General features: G+C 45.6%; 1 protein-coding gene across 1 annotated transcript in view; it reads right to left on the bottom strand.

The window, feature by feature from the left end:
* SLC6A11 (solute carrier family 6 member 11) overlaps positions 1-15309 on the bottom strand; it is a 125270-nt gene that overhangs the window by 10922 nt on the left and 99039 nt on the right. Inside the window, exons 8-9 of the mRNA NM_001206903.1 lie at positions 12326-12450; positions 2091-2203 (exon numbers count right to left, since the gene is read on the bottom strand). Coding sequence (NP_001193832.1) covers positions 2091-2203; positions 12326-12450 — 238 coding nt within the window. The remainder of the gene's footprint in view (positions 1-2090; positions 2204-12325; positions 12451-15309) is intronic.

Raw genomic sequence — 15309 nt, 5'->3', positions numbered from 1 at the left:
CTTGAGCCACTATGCATCTGTGTCCCACCATGCTGAGACAGGGCCAGGAGTGAGATCAGTCACACTCCTACTCAACCCTCAACACCCAGACCAAATAGCCCAGCATATCCCTCACCCCCTACCCGAGTTCTCCCAGCGCTGTGGGCAGGTCTCCTGCATGAGCCCTTTCCTGACTGCTTCTTCTTGCCCTAGACTTGGGCAGAACAAACCCAGCCTCTATTCCAGGCCCAGTCCATACCCCTCATCTGTAGGGTCCATGCTTGCTTAGATCTGTCTCCTTACAAAAAGGTGAGACCCTGGAAGGCAGGGGCCATGTCACTGATATCTACTTCAAGTGGCACCGAGCAGACGCTCAGAAAATGTTTGATAAATGAATTATAACAACCGTGTTCATCATGTGGTGAACACACGGTGCTTGTTGTGTGCCAGGCTCAGTTCTAGGTAGTTAACAGATGTTAATTTCTTTAATCTCTATGTATTAAGTTCTACTATTGTCCCTCTTTTGTAAAGAAGACACAGAAGCATAGCAGTGTAAGTAACTTGCCCTGAGGTCACAAAGGGCTAACCATTTAGAGCCTGAATTTGAACCAGGCAATCTTGTTCCAGAGGCTGGGCTGTCACCACTGTGGGGCACTGGGAGGTCATTATTTGGGGGCACCCCCGTCCCTGGAGCCACTGCTTGGCTCCACGTCTTTTCTGGTCCATGTCTACCTCCCCAGGGAAGGTATTTCCATCCTCATTGTGCAAAGGGACTGCAGCACAGTCCAGAGTCACACAGCTGGCAAGAGTTGGGACTTAAACTCAGTCTAGACTCCAACGCCCAGGCTCCTGGCCTCCAGGCTGTCCTGTCTCTAGGGGAACACTAGCTGTGCTTGTCCTTTCTCTAGGGTCTACAGGGAAGGAAGGGGACTCAGGGGACGATGTTGATCCAGCACTTAAACTGAAGAGGCATCAGAGCAGATGGGCTACGAGGTGCGGAGACCTGGGAGCATATCCTGTCAAGTCACTTGGCCTTTCTGAGCCTCAGTTTCTTCCTCTGTAAAATGGGGATAACAGAAGCCCCCCTGCCCCCAGCCCATATGGCTATCATAATTAAAAACTGAGGACACAGCACAGGCACACTTGGGGGTGGTCTGAGCAGCCACCCCCCGCCCTAGGGCCCCAGGCCCCCTTTGCAAACAGAGTATCTCAGCCCTAGTGCTGGTCTGGCTCAGCCCAGGGGCTCGCAGAGCCCAGGCCTGGCCCCCACACCCGTCTGAGGAGACAGGCCTGTCACTGTCACACAAGCTGCTGATCCCTCCTGAGGCCTCTGCCGGTGACAATGGAGGGACGGTTATCAGCAAAAACACCCGGTTGCTTCTGCAGCTCGGCTTAGCAGTTTCTGAGAAACCATCCAGGGGAAGAAATAGGACGTGGCTGGATTGACAGCCACGCCAGCCACGGGGCCTGGATACTGAGTGACTTGCACAAGGTCACAGGTAGGGGGGCAGGGAGCACCTAGCCAAGAGACCCCTGTCTGAGAGCCTCAGCGCCTGGCTTTGGCTGGAAGACCTTCTCTGGGGCTCTTAGGAAGGCCAGCCACAGTACAGCAGCAGGGCCAAGGGTTGACTTCTGGAGATGAAGAGGCCACAGGATTCCAGCAGGGAAACCAAAGAGCGGATTGAAGGAGGGTGGGAGGGTGGGCGGGGGCGAAAAGATGTAAGTGCATACATTTGCGTTAAGAGAAAAGAAAATGCAAACAGGTAAATTGTTAGTTCTAACTCCATATCCTTCACGGAGGTGGGCTGCCAAGTGGGGGTGGGTCTGGGAGAGGCAGGAGAACAGAGGCGGGTGGGGGCAGGGTGCGGATGTGGGGGGAGCGGGAGCTGGTGGTGGTACCTAGGACCCACCCAGGTGGCCACCTGGTGCATGTCATGGGAGCCCTGATACGGAGATCAAGGAAGGAAGCAGACGCTTTTCCGTGTTCCCAAGTCTTTTATGATCTGGTTGGTCCTGACTGACCAGAACCAGGACGTGGTGTGCAGGCCCCAGATCTGTTCCTGGGAGCAGCACCTGCCCCCCTGCCACTGCCGCCTGGGCTCCCCGCTTACCTGGCTGTCCAGGCCCAGGAAGATGAGCATCATGAAGAACAAGGTGGCCCAGAGTGGGGAGAGGGGCATCATGGTGACGGCCTTGGGGTAGGCGATAAAGGCCAGGCCAGGGCCTGGAGAGGAAGCAGACAGAAGGGGGCTGAGTGGAGTTCAGTGCCTCATTCAATTGCTATGTTCATCTAAAATTGACTAAGTGTTTCTTTTGTGCCCAGTGCTGTGCTGAATTCTTCCTTGAATCATGTACAGCTCACAGCCACCCCATGCTCCTGGTTCTACGAGGATACCCATTGTACAGATAAGCAAGCTGAGGCAGAGAGAAGGAAGCAAGGATCTGGAAGGGTCAAGACTCAAGCCCAGGTTAGTCTGACACCCAGACCATCCTCTGCACAGACGTGTCTCTATTCTTACCAGGGTAGGTGAAGAGAGGTGGTGGCGGGAGGCATTCTTATTAAAATGCAGGTTGTCAGGCCCGCCTAGAGATCTTAATTCAGCCAGTCTAGGGTGACAGAAGGACCAGTGGCTCCTATGCAAGTAGTCAGAAGTCAGGGCTTGGACAAATGCTGGTCCACCCAGGCCACCTTCTCCTTTGAGCGTCTCCCAGGTCCACACTCACTTCTCCTGACTGCTTCCAATAGGGGGCTTGACAGCACAGCCTCAGCATGGGAGTCTGATGCTCTAGCCCTGCAGCACAGTGGCCAAGGGTTCAAATCCCCATTCTTTACTGGGAGCTTCACCCTTGTCTCCTCAGCTAGAAAATGGGAACAATGGATTCCTACCTAAGAAGGCAGTTGGCGGAGTTCAGTGTGATGATGCAAAAATATGGAAAGCACTTAAAAAGGTAAATGTTCAAGAAACATTTATCCTCATTATCTTCTACTGTAAAAAACAGCCTTATTAAAGTCTAATTTACCTATCATAAGTGTTCATTTTAAGTGTATGATTCAATGAGTTTTGAAACGTGGAGACACCCAGATAACCGCCACTGGAGCAGAGAGCACTTCCTCCGTCCCCTGGCCCCTCTCTGCAGTCTCTCCACCCTAATTCCCTGTCTCTGTACTCAGCAACTACTGATCTTTTTTTTTTTTTCACCTTAGATTAGCTTTGTTCATCCTACCTAGGAGGGGAATTACCAGGTCTTATGGGAATCATATGTTTAATTTTCTAGGAAATACCAAACGGATTTCCAAAGTGACTCTGTCATTTTACAGTCCTACCAGCAACAATAGAGAGTTTCAGGGGCTCCACATCCTTGTCAACACTTGATGTTCTCAGTCTTTTAAATTTAGTCATTATAGTGGGTATGAAGTGTTGTATCATTATGTATGTATTTTTAATTTGTATTTCCCTGATGACTAACAATGTGAAGTATCTTCACATATCTTTATTGTCCATTCATAAATCTTCTTTTTATTATTTTTAAATTTATTTATTTATTTATTTTTTGCCCATGTTGTGACTTGCAGGATCTCAGTTCCTCAACCGAGGATTGAACCCAGGTCCTCAGCAGTGAAAGCAAGGAGCCTGATCACTGGACTATCAAGGAATTCGCTACATATCAACATCTTTTGTGAAGTGCCTCCTGTGTTCTTGCCCATTTTCAGCTGGGTTAGCTCCTTTTTATTGAGTTGTGAGAATTCTTAATATATTTGGGATACAAACCCTTTATGAAACAAAAGTATTATGATTATCTTCTCCAAGTCTGTTGCTTACCTTTTCATTTTTAAATTAAATTTTGTGAAAAGTAGAATGTAAAAATTTCCCAATTGTTTGTTGTTGGTATAAAAAAATACCAAAGATTTTTGATTGTCTTTCTATCCCATGACCTTACTAAATTCACTTAGTAATTTTTTTTTGTAGATTTCTTAGGATTTTCTATGTGGTTAATCATGTTGTTTATGAATGAAGACAGTTTTCCTTCTTCCTTTATAATCTTAATACTTTTACTTTTTTTTGCCTTATTATACTGTGTAGGAATTTCAGTATGATATGTTTTTAGCTTTACAATGTTCAGTCAACATACTGCTTCCTGAAATTCACTTTTGTTAGCTCCTTTTCCATTCTTTTCAGAATGATTGCATTATGCATTTGTAATACAGTTAAATTCATTCATTACTATTTGTATTATATTTGGTTCCATCCACAAAAAAGTAACTATTTGTCTTGAGTGCTCTGTGAAACAATACTGTGGCTCTCAGTAAGAGCTACTAAAGATAAATACTCAGAGAAGGTGTTCTTCCTTCTCCTTACTTAATTCCTCACCTTTTTCTATCCCTTTTCCACTCACCACTGTAGGCAATCATTGTCTTTAATTTTTAAACTTTTTTTTTTCCCTAATTTTTAAACTTTTATGCACAGACCTATTTTTAAAAATATCCTTTAATTTCCATTTACTTGATTATTTTTTATAATGAATGAATGTTGAACTTTTCAAAGACTTTTCCCACGTCTATGGAGATAATTTTATGATTTATTTTGGACTATTAATATGGTGTGTGATATCAATGGCTTTCTTAACATTAAATCAACCTTCCATTATTCCTGGAATAAATCTTACTTGGACATGGTATATTACCTTCTTAATGTGCTTCTGGATTCTAATATTTTAGATTTGAGTTTGCTAATACTTTATTTGGTATTTTGGCATCAATATGCATGAGTGATATTAATCTGTAGTTTTCTTTCTTGGCATTGTCTGTCTGGTTTAGGTTTCAGTACTGTGTGTTTCAGGTAATGAATTAGGAAAGTTTCCTCCGTTTTCAAGCATCTGGAATCATTTATAGAGCACTGGGCCTATCTTATCTGGTCTCAAAGGTTTGGTAGAATTCCTCTGAGAAGCCTTCAGGGCCTGATGTTTTCTTGTGAGGTTGCTCTTCAGTAACTTTGTTTCTTCTATGGAGATTGGCCTGTTTAAGCTTTCTAAGTCAAATGGGGTCAGTTTTAGCAATCTCCATTTCCCTAGGAAAATATTCATTTCATCTAGGTTTTCAAATTTATATGCAAAGAGGATTGCAAAGTAATCTCTTATGATTTTAAAAAATGTCTTCTGCTCCAATGGTTATTTCCCTTTTGTAATTTCTTATTTTGCTATTTGTATGTTCTCTACCCCCCAACCTCATTTCCCCCCTGCCCCTTGATCCTCTGGTGATGTGCCTATTTTTATTTTGAAAAACCTAGAATTTTATTATTTTTTAAAAACCCAGTTCTCTACTTCATTACTTTCTGCTTTTTATTATTTCCTTCCTTTAACTGTCTCTTAGTTCATTTTGTTGCTGTTTTTATTTTTCTGAACAAGGAAGGTAATTATTTCCATTTCTGCACTTTTATTGATACATGTGTTTAGTAAAGTTCTTGTTGTTAGTTTATTTCTATGTCCCCTTGCATTGTCTGCAGTTTTTTGCTTCATAAAGATTATTGCTGTGTCATTTGGTGCATACATTTGTGTATGTGCTATATCTTCACTGTGAATCATGGTTTTTAACATTAAAAAAGTATTATCCTTTGTTATCCTTAATGCTTGTGGGCTTGACTGCTACTCTGTCTTTATTTATAGCCTTTGTGAGTCACTTTGTTCTGGGTGTGTCTCTTGCACACAGAATAGATAAGCATACCTCAGAGATGTTGTAGGTTTAGCTCCAGACTACCATGGCAAACTGAGTCACATGAATTTTTTGGTTTCCCAGCAAACATAAGAGTTATGTTCACACTATAGTCTACTAAGTGAACAATACCAGTAGGTCTAAGAAAAGGTATATACATTAATTAAAAAATAGTTTATTGCTGAAGAATGCTAACCATCATCTGAGTCTTCAGTGAGTCGTAGTCATTTTGCTCAGGGAAGGTCTTGCTGCGATGTTGACGGCTGCTGACTGATCAGGGTGGTGGTTGCTGAAGGTTGGGGTGGCTGTGGCAATTTCTTAAAATAAGACAAGAATGAAGTTTGCTGCCATCGATTAACTCTTCTTTGCATGAGTGATTTCTCTGTAGCAGGCAGGGCTGTTGGATAGCATTTTTACCCAGAGGAGAACTTCTTTCAAAGTTGGAGTCAACCCTCTTAAATTCTGCTGCTGCTTTAGCAACTATGCTTACTGTTGTTCAGTTGCTCAGTCATGTCTGACTCTGTGTGACCCCGTGGGCTGTGGAACGCCAGGCCTCCTTGTCCCTCATCATTTCCCAAAGTTTGCTCAAGTTCATGTCCATTGCATCATGATGCCATCCAGCCGTCTCATCCTCTGACACCCTCTTCTCCTTCTGCTCCCAATCTTTCCTAGCATTGGGGTCTTTTCCAGTGAGTCAGCTCTTCACATCAGGTGGCCAAAGTATTGGAGCTTCAGTGTCAGTCCTTCCAATGAATATTCAGGGTTGATTTTCCTTAGGGCTGACTGGTTTGATCTCCATGCTGTCCAAGGGACTCTCAAGAGTTTTCTTCAGCACTTTTGCTGTCATTTCAACAAGCTTCACAACATATTTACCAGTAGTATATTCGATCTCAAGAAACCACTTTCTTTACTCACTCATAAAAAGCAACTCGTCATCCACTAGTTTTAATAATAATTTAAAAGTTTGAAATACTGTGAGAATTACCAAAATGTGACACAGGGACATGAAGTGAGCACATGCTGTTGGAAAAATTGTGCTGGTAGATGTGGCTTGATGCAGAGTTGCCACAAACCATGAGTTTGTAAAAAATTCAAAAATAAAACAAGTGAAGCACAATAAAACACGGTATGCCTATGCATTAGGTCTTACTTTATGAGTCAAATTGAAAATCTTTTTCTTTCAATAGACAGTAACCCTCTACTGACAAGATTGATAAATTTGGTCTTGACTGACAATATATAATTATGTATATTTCATATGTATATGAGTTGTGTATTCTGTTTGTTTTTTTTTTTTTTAATTATTATTTAGGAAGGCTTATGTTACTATTCTGGTAGCTCAGTGGTAAAAAAAAAATGCCAATGCAGGAGATGCAGGTTTGGTCCTTGGTCTGGGAAGATCCTCTGGAGAAGGAAATGACAACTCACTCTAGGATTCTTGCCTGGAGAAGCCCATGGACAGAGGAGCCTGGCATGCTACAGTCCATGGGGTAGCAAAGACTCAGACTCATTTAGCAACTGAACAACAACAATGTTTTTATTCTAGTGGCTAACTTCATACTTGTACCCTTTTTAATGCTCTTAGGCCCTTAGTCTCTTATTTAAACCTTTAATATCTGTCTTTTCAGGTCCCCCACACCCACCAGTATCTACCACCACTCATTCATCATACATCAGGGAGTTTTTTCTATCTTCTCTTGCCTCCTCTTTCTATTTTTTGGTTGAATGATCTCTACTTTGAAACAGTATGCAGCGTATTTCTACACTAGTTCTCTATCTTCTTCCCTACCTTTGTTTTGATCTTATACATAGACATACATATTAATACATATTTTATATATTCTAAGAGCTCAACATAAGTCTTTTTCTGGAGTTTTACCAGTCATTATTGGGTTGGATGACATTCATGCACTGATAGAAGAATGTCAGAACATAAGAAGTCTCTAAGTTCTTGCATATTAAAAATGGCTTTTCTATATAGCTTTAACATACTATATATAACATATATAGCCATAACATACATGAAGACATGGCTGGATATTAAATCCTGGTTCTTACTTCTTAACATGAATTAAAAAAAAAATTCTATCCCATAGTTGCCTTGCTTTGTATGTTGGTTTCAAGAAGTATGGTGCTAGTTTAATACTTTTGCTATTATAAGTTATTTGATCTCTTCTTGCCTGGAAGCCTTGCGGATTTTATCTATTTCTTTGAAATTTGGCCCACGGCACTGGGAGCATGGAGTCCTAGCCACTGGACCACCAGGAAGGTCCCGGGTTCTCTTTTGTTTTGCAGGTCTTTACATGTTACCTCTTTTTCTTGGGCTCCCTTCACCATCTCCCTATAAAACGATGCTTTTCTTTCTTTTTGCCCCCCACCTCTTTTTTTCTCTGCAAGGTTTATGTTTCAAATGGCTCCTTTAAAATGTGCCTATGCCTTTAAATGGTCCTTACTCCTTGAAATCACACCTACTTTGAACCCTGTAGTCCCTGCTAAAGGATCTGTCAGGATCCTTTCCAGGACTTTCAGATTGAGAGTAGATTCAACCTTTCTGGTGACTGCTCCAAATCACTCCCAGATCCTTTCGCTAGCCTCTGTCTTCCATCTGTCCCACAGTTTTTCTCAGCTTGCCTTTGGCAGAGATACTGTGTGCTGGGATTGGTGATTTTTCTTTCTGTCACAGTTATCTGCAGCTTCAACATTTTGTGTCTTCAAATTATCCAGGAGGCACAGCTTTGTGTAGAATATACTTTTCCCTTCCTGTTTTATCTTGTTGTTTGTGGGAAAAAATTGGGATAATAAGAAGCTATACAGTTGTCACTGTCCTCAGATACTCTTACTTCCTCTAATTTTTAAAAGACTTTGTGTAAGACTGATAAGATCCGTCTAGTCAAAGCTATAGTTTTTCCAGTAGTCATGTATGGATGTGAGAGTTGGACCATGAAGAAAGCTGACCACTGAAGAATTGATGCTTTTGAACTGTGGTACTTGAGAAGACTATTGAGAGTCCCTTGGACTGCAAGGAGATCAAACCAGTCAATCCTAAAGGAATCAACCCTGAATATTCATTGGAAGGACTGATGTTGACGCTGAGGCTCCAATACTTTGGCCACTTGATGTGAAGAGCCAACTTATTGGAAAAGACTCTGATGCTGGGAAAGATTGAGGGCAAGAGGAGAAGGGAGGCGACAGAGGATGATGGTTGGATGGTATCACTGACTCAATGGACATGAGTTTGAGCAAACTCCAGGAGATGGTAAAGGACAGGGGAGCCTGGTGTGCTGCAGTCCATGGGGTCACAAACAGTTGGACACGACTGAGCAACTGAACAAGAAGACTGACATTATTTCTATTTAAACATTTAGTAGAATTTACCAGTGAAACAGCAGGCCTGGAGTCTTCTTGGTAGAAAGATTTTTGACAATGAATTCAATTTCTTTTGGAAATACAAAGCCATTTAGTTTTTCTGTTTCTTCTTGAGTTAGCTTAATTAAATTATGTAGTATTTTTTAGGAAGTTGCCCATTTAATTTACATTATCAAGTACATTAGTTTGAAGTTGTTCATGGTATTTCCTTATTCTCATTTTTAAGGTCTGCAGGACCTGTAGCCATGTCTTCTGTTTCATTCCTGATATCAGTAATTTGTATTTTCTCTCATTTTTCCTTTCATTTGTCCTGTCAGTTATAAATTTTGCTATTTTTTATAATACAAAATTTTCACTTTGAAAATTTTCTGTTGCTTGCATGTCTTACCTTAATTAGTTTTTTGCTTCTACTTACTCTGGGCTTCCCTGGTGGCTCAGGCAGTAAAGAATCTACCTGCAATGCAGGAGACCCAGGTATAATCCCTGGGTTGGGAAGATCCCCTGGAGAAGGGAATGGGTACTGATTCCAGTATTCTTGGCTGGGGAATTCCATGGACAGAGGAGCTTGGTGAGCTACAGTCCACAGGGTAGCAAAGAGTTGGATACAACAAAGTGACTAAGGCTTCTAACATTCTCTACTTACTTTGTATTCCTTTCTTTCCCCCAGCTTCTTCTGATAAAAACTTAAAGTGTTTACTTCAAATCCTTCTAATTAGGTATTTAAAGTTACAATTTTCCCTGTAAGATCCTGCTGAGCAAGGTGAGAAGGCTACATACTTGCAATACGCAATTTCTGCAAAAGGCAGGAACTCCTAAAGGGAATCTTGGTCTGATTCACACCCTTAAACACAGAGCAGGCTTACCTCCTTAGCACCTGAAGTGACACGGAGGGTGAAGCAGAAGAGATGACAGCCAAGCCAGGCTGTACCACCTATGTTCTGCGCGACCTTAGAGGAACCACTTCAGGCTCGGAGCCACAGAGTAGCGTCCTCATCTCTAATGGGCCCCAGGACTGCTGTCTACATGAATGGCGCCCCCTGTAGTTGTGCAGGGAACATTCTGCACAGCCTTCGTATAGCCTGCCTTGTAGATGTGCTGTAGATACTTCATGAAGTAGTATGAACAACCAGCCTGGGGCCTGATAGGTGAGACAGAGTAAATCAGTGATGGCACATCCATTCCGTGGAACCTCACTTGGCCATGGAAAGTCACGATTAAGCTCTCTATCTGTGCTCAGTCATGTCTGACTCTTGCGACCCCATGGACTGTAGCCCAGCAGGCTTCTCTGTCCATGGGATTATCCCAGCAAGAATACTGGAGTGGCTTGCCATTTTCTCCTCCAGGGAATCTTCCTGACCCAGGGATTGAGCCCACATCTCCTGCACTGTAGGCAGATTCTTTACCAATGAGCCACCTGGGATGCTGAGATCTCTACTTACTGAGGAAGAAAACTCTCATACTTTATTGTGAATGGAAAAATAAAACCAAATATGATCCAGTTTTCATCAATATAGGTATAGCTGTATATGTATGGAAAATCCTGGCAAGAGAACCTCAAAGTGCAGTCTGAGTCAGACTGGAGACTTTTTCCTTTGTCAACATTTAAACATTTTCCTACAGTAAGTATGCTTACAATTTGAAAAAAAAAAAAATGTTTGTTTTAGTTGGCTCTTTTCCTTTCCACCTCCACTCTGAGCTTCAGCTTTAAAATGCATCTATCAAACGGAAAAGATGGTGAAAAGAGCAGCAGCAGTGCCGCAGACACGCTGTGTCACTCCGCACCTGAGCTGGGAGTCAGTCTGCTGGTTTTACAGAGGAAGAAGCAGATTCTCAGAGAAGGCACAGGGCCCACGGAGGAGGCACCACTCCCTCTTCGCAGGGCTGCTCTGCGCTTTACTGCCATGAAGGAACATGGATGTTGTGTGAAGTGCCAGGTGCCTGCCTACTGTGGGCTGCAGGACGGAGCACTCAGAGCATGGCCTGGATCAAATCCAATAGTTCTGTTCCCTGCAGGGTATGTGACCTTAGGTGGGCGACCACACCTCTCTGAGCCCCAGCTTCCTCACTGGTAAAATAGGGGTAGGAGAAGTGCCACCCTGGGGGCTGAGTCGAGGATCGTATGAGGCAGTTCCTGCCCAGAGTGTGCAATCTATGATGGACAGCTTCGGTCATATTAATATCCTCTGGTCCAGCTCTTGTCCCCTGATTTCAGCAGGGACTGTCTCTCTCTCTCTCTCTGACAGATACCATGCAGAAGGTGGAGCCCCAGGGGCCATGAAGCAGAGCTCGGCAACCAGCTTCCTGATTCAGGGTCCACACCCACCACCCTGCCAGCTTGGTGGGTCAGAGGTGTACTTCCTATCTGTGCATGTCAGGCAAAAGCAGCCATGCCACGGACTAGAGTTCTCAACGGAGGCAATGCAGCCTTGCAGGTGGCAGGGTTTGTCATAACAAATGGGGGGCATGAGCAGCCTTGAACAGACAGAAGCCAGGGAGGCTGGACCCCCTGTGATGCTCCTGACTGTCTCACCAGATATTCCTATAGCTGAGAAACCTATTTAGATGTATGGAGGTTAGCGTCTAACTCTGTCATGCGGATATAAACTATTTTTGTACTTTATAATACTATACAATGAATTGTCCCAGGATTCAAAACCATGTGAATCAAGGGGAGAGTTCTTCACCATTTTGCACAATCACTTCAGCAGCAACTACCCTACCTGTGGTGTGTTGGATACAAACACGTGTCATTTAAACATGAAGAATGTCACACTCATGGTGAGTCTACCCATAGAATGAAGAAAGGGAAAGGGGTCCTTCCAGCAGAGGGAGAACAGTATGTGCAAAAGCCCTGGGGTGGAAGGGAGGGGGCAACCACAGATGTGAAAGGAGACCACAGTGTGGTGGGGAGAGAGGTGGGTGGTGAGACCCCAGGAGCTGGGCAGTGCAGGGCCTTGGGGGCCATGGCGAGAGATCAGCCCTATGAGAAGCCAGAACAGACTGTTCGCCAGGGGAGGACACGGTCAGGTTTGCATTTCAAAAAACAATCACTCTGCAGGAGAGTGACGCACAAAACAGAAGGGACAACAGTGGGGGCAGGGAGGCCAGTGGAGGCTCCTGTGGTTCTTGAGGTGACAGTGACGGTGCTCTGGGCTGGCAGCTTCCCCCACGGGAGCCTGGTCTGCGGATGGACAGGGGCCCCCTCCTGAGACCTGAGCCCAGGAGAAGAGCAAGCTGAGGAGGAAGGCCATGGTTCCACTTTGGCAAACTCACCTGACTCTGCCACCTCGGCGATGGGCACCCCCTGCTCGTATGCCATGAAGCCCAGGACTGAGAAGATGGCAAACCCGGCCACGAAGCTGGTGCCGCTGTTCAAGCAACAGAGCATGATGCAGTCCCTGGTGGGGGAAGCAGGGAGAGGGGCTCGGGTCAAAACCCGGTGGGGGGAACCGGGGCAGCACTGGAACGTTCTGAGTGCCAAGGAAGCCCTCAGGGTTCAGAGAGGGGAGGTGGCTGGCCCATGGTCACATAGCTTCTCCTGCATTTTTCTAGAAGGTGAGGTCAGTCGCAGACCGGAAGCACAGACAGGAGGTGGGAAAGAAGGGAGGCTGGCAGGTGGGAAAACGCACACCAGGAAGGAAAGACTTGGAGACACACCAACGCTTCTCCAAACTCCTGGCAGGAGAGAAAACCAAGGGAAGCAAGAGAGGATTGATTTTCTGGGAGCTCAAAGCATGAAGATATCAACCTCTGAAAGAAAGGGCTGCTTCCCAGCCAGCACAGAGGCCTCCGGAGAGACACCCTTCCCAGCCCAGCATCTCGCAGACCTTACACAAGCCTCCACTCTGATGCTGCAAGGAGCAGACCCTCCCAGGCCAGACTCCTCATGGAGGTGGGCAGGGGGTGGGGGGCTGCTTCACCAGGGCAGTGACTGCCCCCTGCTCTTGGCCAGGGTTCACAGCCAAGAAGCACCAGCATAAAGCCGTGACGCAGGAGATTCCAGACTACAAATGACGGGGCTCCTCCCAGAGGAAGAAGACGGAGCCCGTACCTCCTAGCCCTTCCAACCTGGGGCTGTGTACCATCATGCAGGCGGGTCAGGGGATCAGACTCTCGGGACCTCGGCCACCACAGAGCATGCACATGGGAGTCAGGCTTACAACACCCGTGACACTTCACTTTAAAGGGAGGGGCCTGAGTGGTCTGTCCAGTCTCCTCCTTGGAGCAGCACCAGCCCGGAGCATCCCCACCATGACCCTAGCCAGCAGGACCACCCACCTTGCTCCATGGCGCTTCGCTTCTCGGATGGCTCCTGCCGCTCACAGTGTAAGAACTTCCTCATGCTCTGTTCGACCCAAATCCACCTTCTCTGGGAAGTGTTAGTTCTAACCTCCCCAACAGCCTAAAGACCTGAAGATAGAGGCCCTATACCTCCTTGAGGTTTTAGCTTGCTCAGTTAAACCCCCCAGTTCCCTTACCAGTGATCCTGTTTGTGATCTGAAATTCAGTCCAGCTTGTCCCTCTTCAAGAGTGTCACATCCAGGACTGAGCACTAGACTCAAGAACAGAGCAGGACTCTCACCTCCTCTTCTCCTGACACCATACTTTTTGTAATGCAATCAAAGGTTACACTGATGTTGGTGACTGTGACCCCCAGTTGCCTTGCATTGACCCTGGGAATCAAGGGCATGGTGGGAAGAGCATTAGACTGGGGTTCCAATTCTCCCAGCAATATCTTCTCTCTGGGCCTGCTCTCACTGGCTAGACGACAAGACGGCTTGGATAAGAGGATCTCTTGGGCCTTGTGATCAATTAAGTCATTTTCAAGCAAGCAGTCACTTCCACGCCTTCCTCCCTGGGGTGGAGTGTATTTCCCGGCCCCATTGACTGAGGGCTTACCCACGTGACTTGCTTTGACCAATGAGATAGCAACAGATGTGACATAAACAGAGGGCTGAGATGCACTTGTGCAATTGGTCTTGTCCTCAGCCCTTCTGTGATTTGCCACGAGAAGCACTTTCCCAGGGTAGCTCCTATCTCTGCAGCCTGGACCCCAGAATGTACACATGGCATGGCCTTGAGCCGTGCCTGGACCCTGGAGCCAAACCTGTCCAATCTACAGCCTGAAAGACAGAGTCCCCAACAGACTTACGAGCAATAAAAGCAAATGCTGTGGTTTTCGTGGTTAGCTACCGAGTTCTGGGGATGCTTGTTACACAGCATTCTTGCAGCAGTGGCTGACTGATACAGGTCTTTTCTATAGAACTCTTCAGGCACTGTGGACAGAGACTGGGCTACAAAGCCTGGAGACTTTATCTGCAGGCCTGATCACCTTTTGGGCTTCTCACATGGCGCTAGTGGTAAAGAACCCAGCTGCCAATGCAGGAGACATAAGAGACACAGGTTTGATTACTGGATTGCGATGATCCCCTGGATAAGGGCATGGTAACCCACTCTAGTATTCTTGCCTGGAGAATCCCATGGACAGAGGAGCCTGGTGGGCAACAGTCCATAGGGTCGCAAAGAATTGGACATGACCATAGTAACTTAGTATGCACGATCACCTCCACTCTGAGGGAAACTCAGCTCAGCCCAGGAAAGCCAAGTTATTCCTAAGGCTGAGATAAATCTGTCCTGCATGCCTGTTTCTGGCCCCTGGAAATGGTGCAAAACAAGGCAGCACTGGTGAGGAAAGGGTTTTCTCCACAGCCTCTCCATGCTGGGATTCTTCTATGTTTTCAGACCAGAAGTGCTGAGCACCGTTACTGAATCCTGAGGCCCAGGGAGGACAGACACACACTCAAGCTCTCTGTCATCTGCTGGGGAAACTGGAAAAGACTCTGATGCTGGGAAAGACTGAAAGCAAAAGGAGAAGATGGGGATGAGATGGTTGGATGGCATCACTGACTCAGTGGACATGAATCTGAGCAAACGCAGGAGATACTGCAGTCCCTGGGGTCACAAAGAGTTGGACACGACTTAGAGACTGAACAACAACACTGAAGCTGGGATGTGAATCCAGTTGTCTCAGACACCAAAGCCCACTTTTTTCCTAGGAGCTACGCAGAAACAGTGCTCCCTAAGAATTCAGACTTCTAAGAATTCGGACTTCCAAAGGAAAATAACCTTTGGGTATTCATGTGGTTGTTGGAAACAAATGTCCCTTATTGCAAGGTCCCCACCTTCCCTCAGAGCCCACCCTCCAAGTGACTTCCTGACCACAGAAGGGTACAGGCTCTGAGCAGATCCAAGGTCCC

This window comes from Bos taurus, chromosome 22, assembly GCF_002263795.3.
Source record: "Bos taurus isolate L1 Dominette 01449 registration number 42190680 breed Hereford chromosome 22, ARS-UCD2.0, whole genome shotgun sequence".
In the NCBI taxonomy this organism is placed as follows: domain Eukaryota; kingdom Metazoa; phylum Chordata; class Mammalia; order Artiodactyla; family Bovidae; genus Bos; species Bos taurus.
The sequence above is the reverse complement of the archived record's forward strand: the minus strand, read 5'-3'. Positions and strand labels throughout refer to the sequence as shown.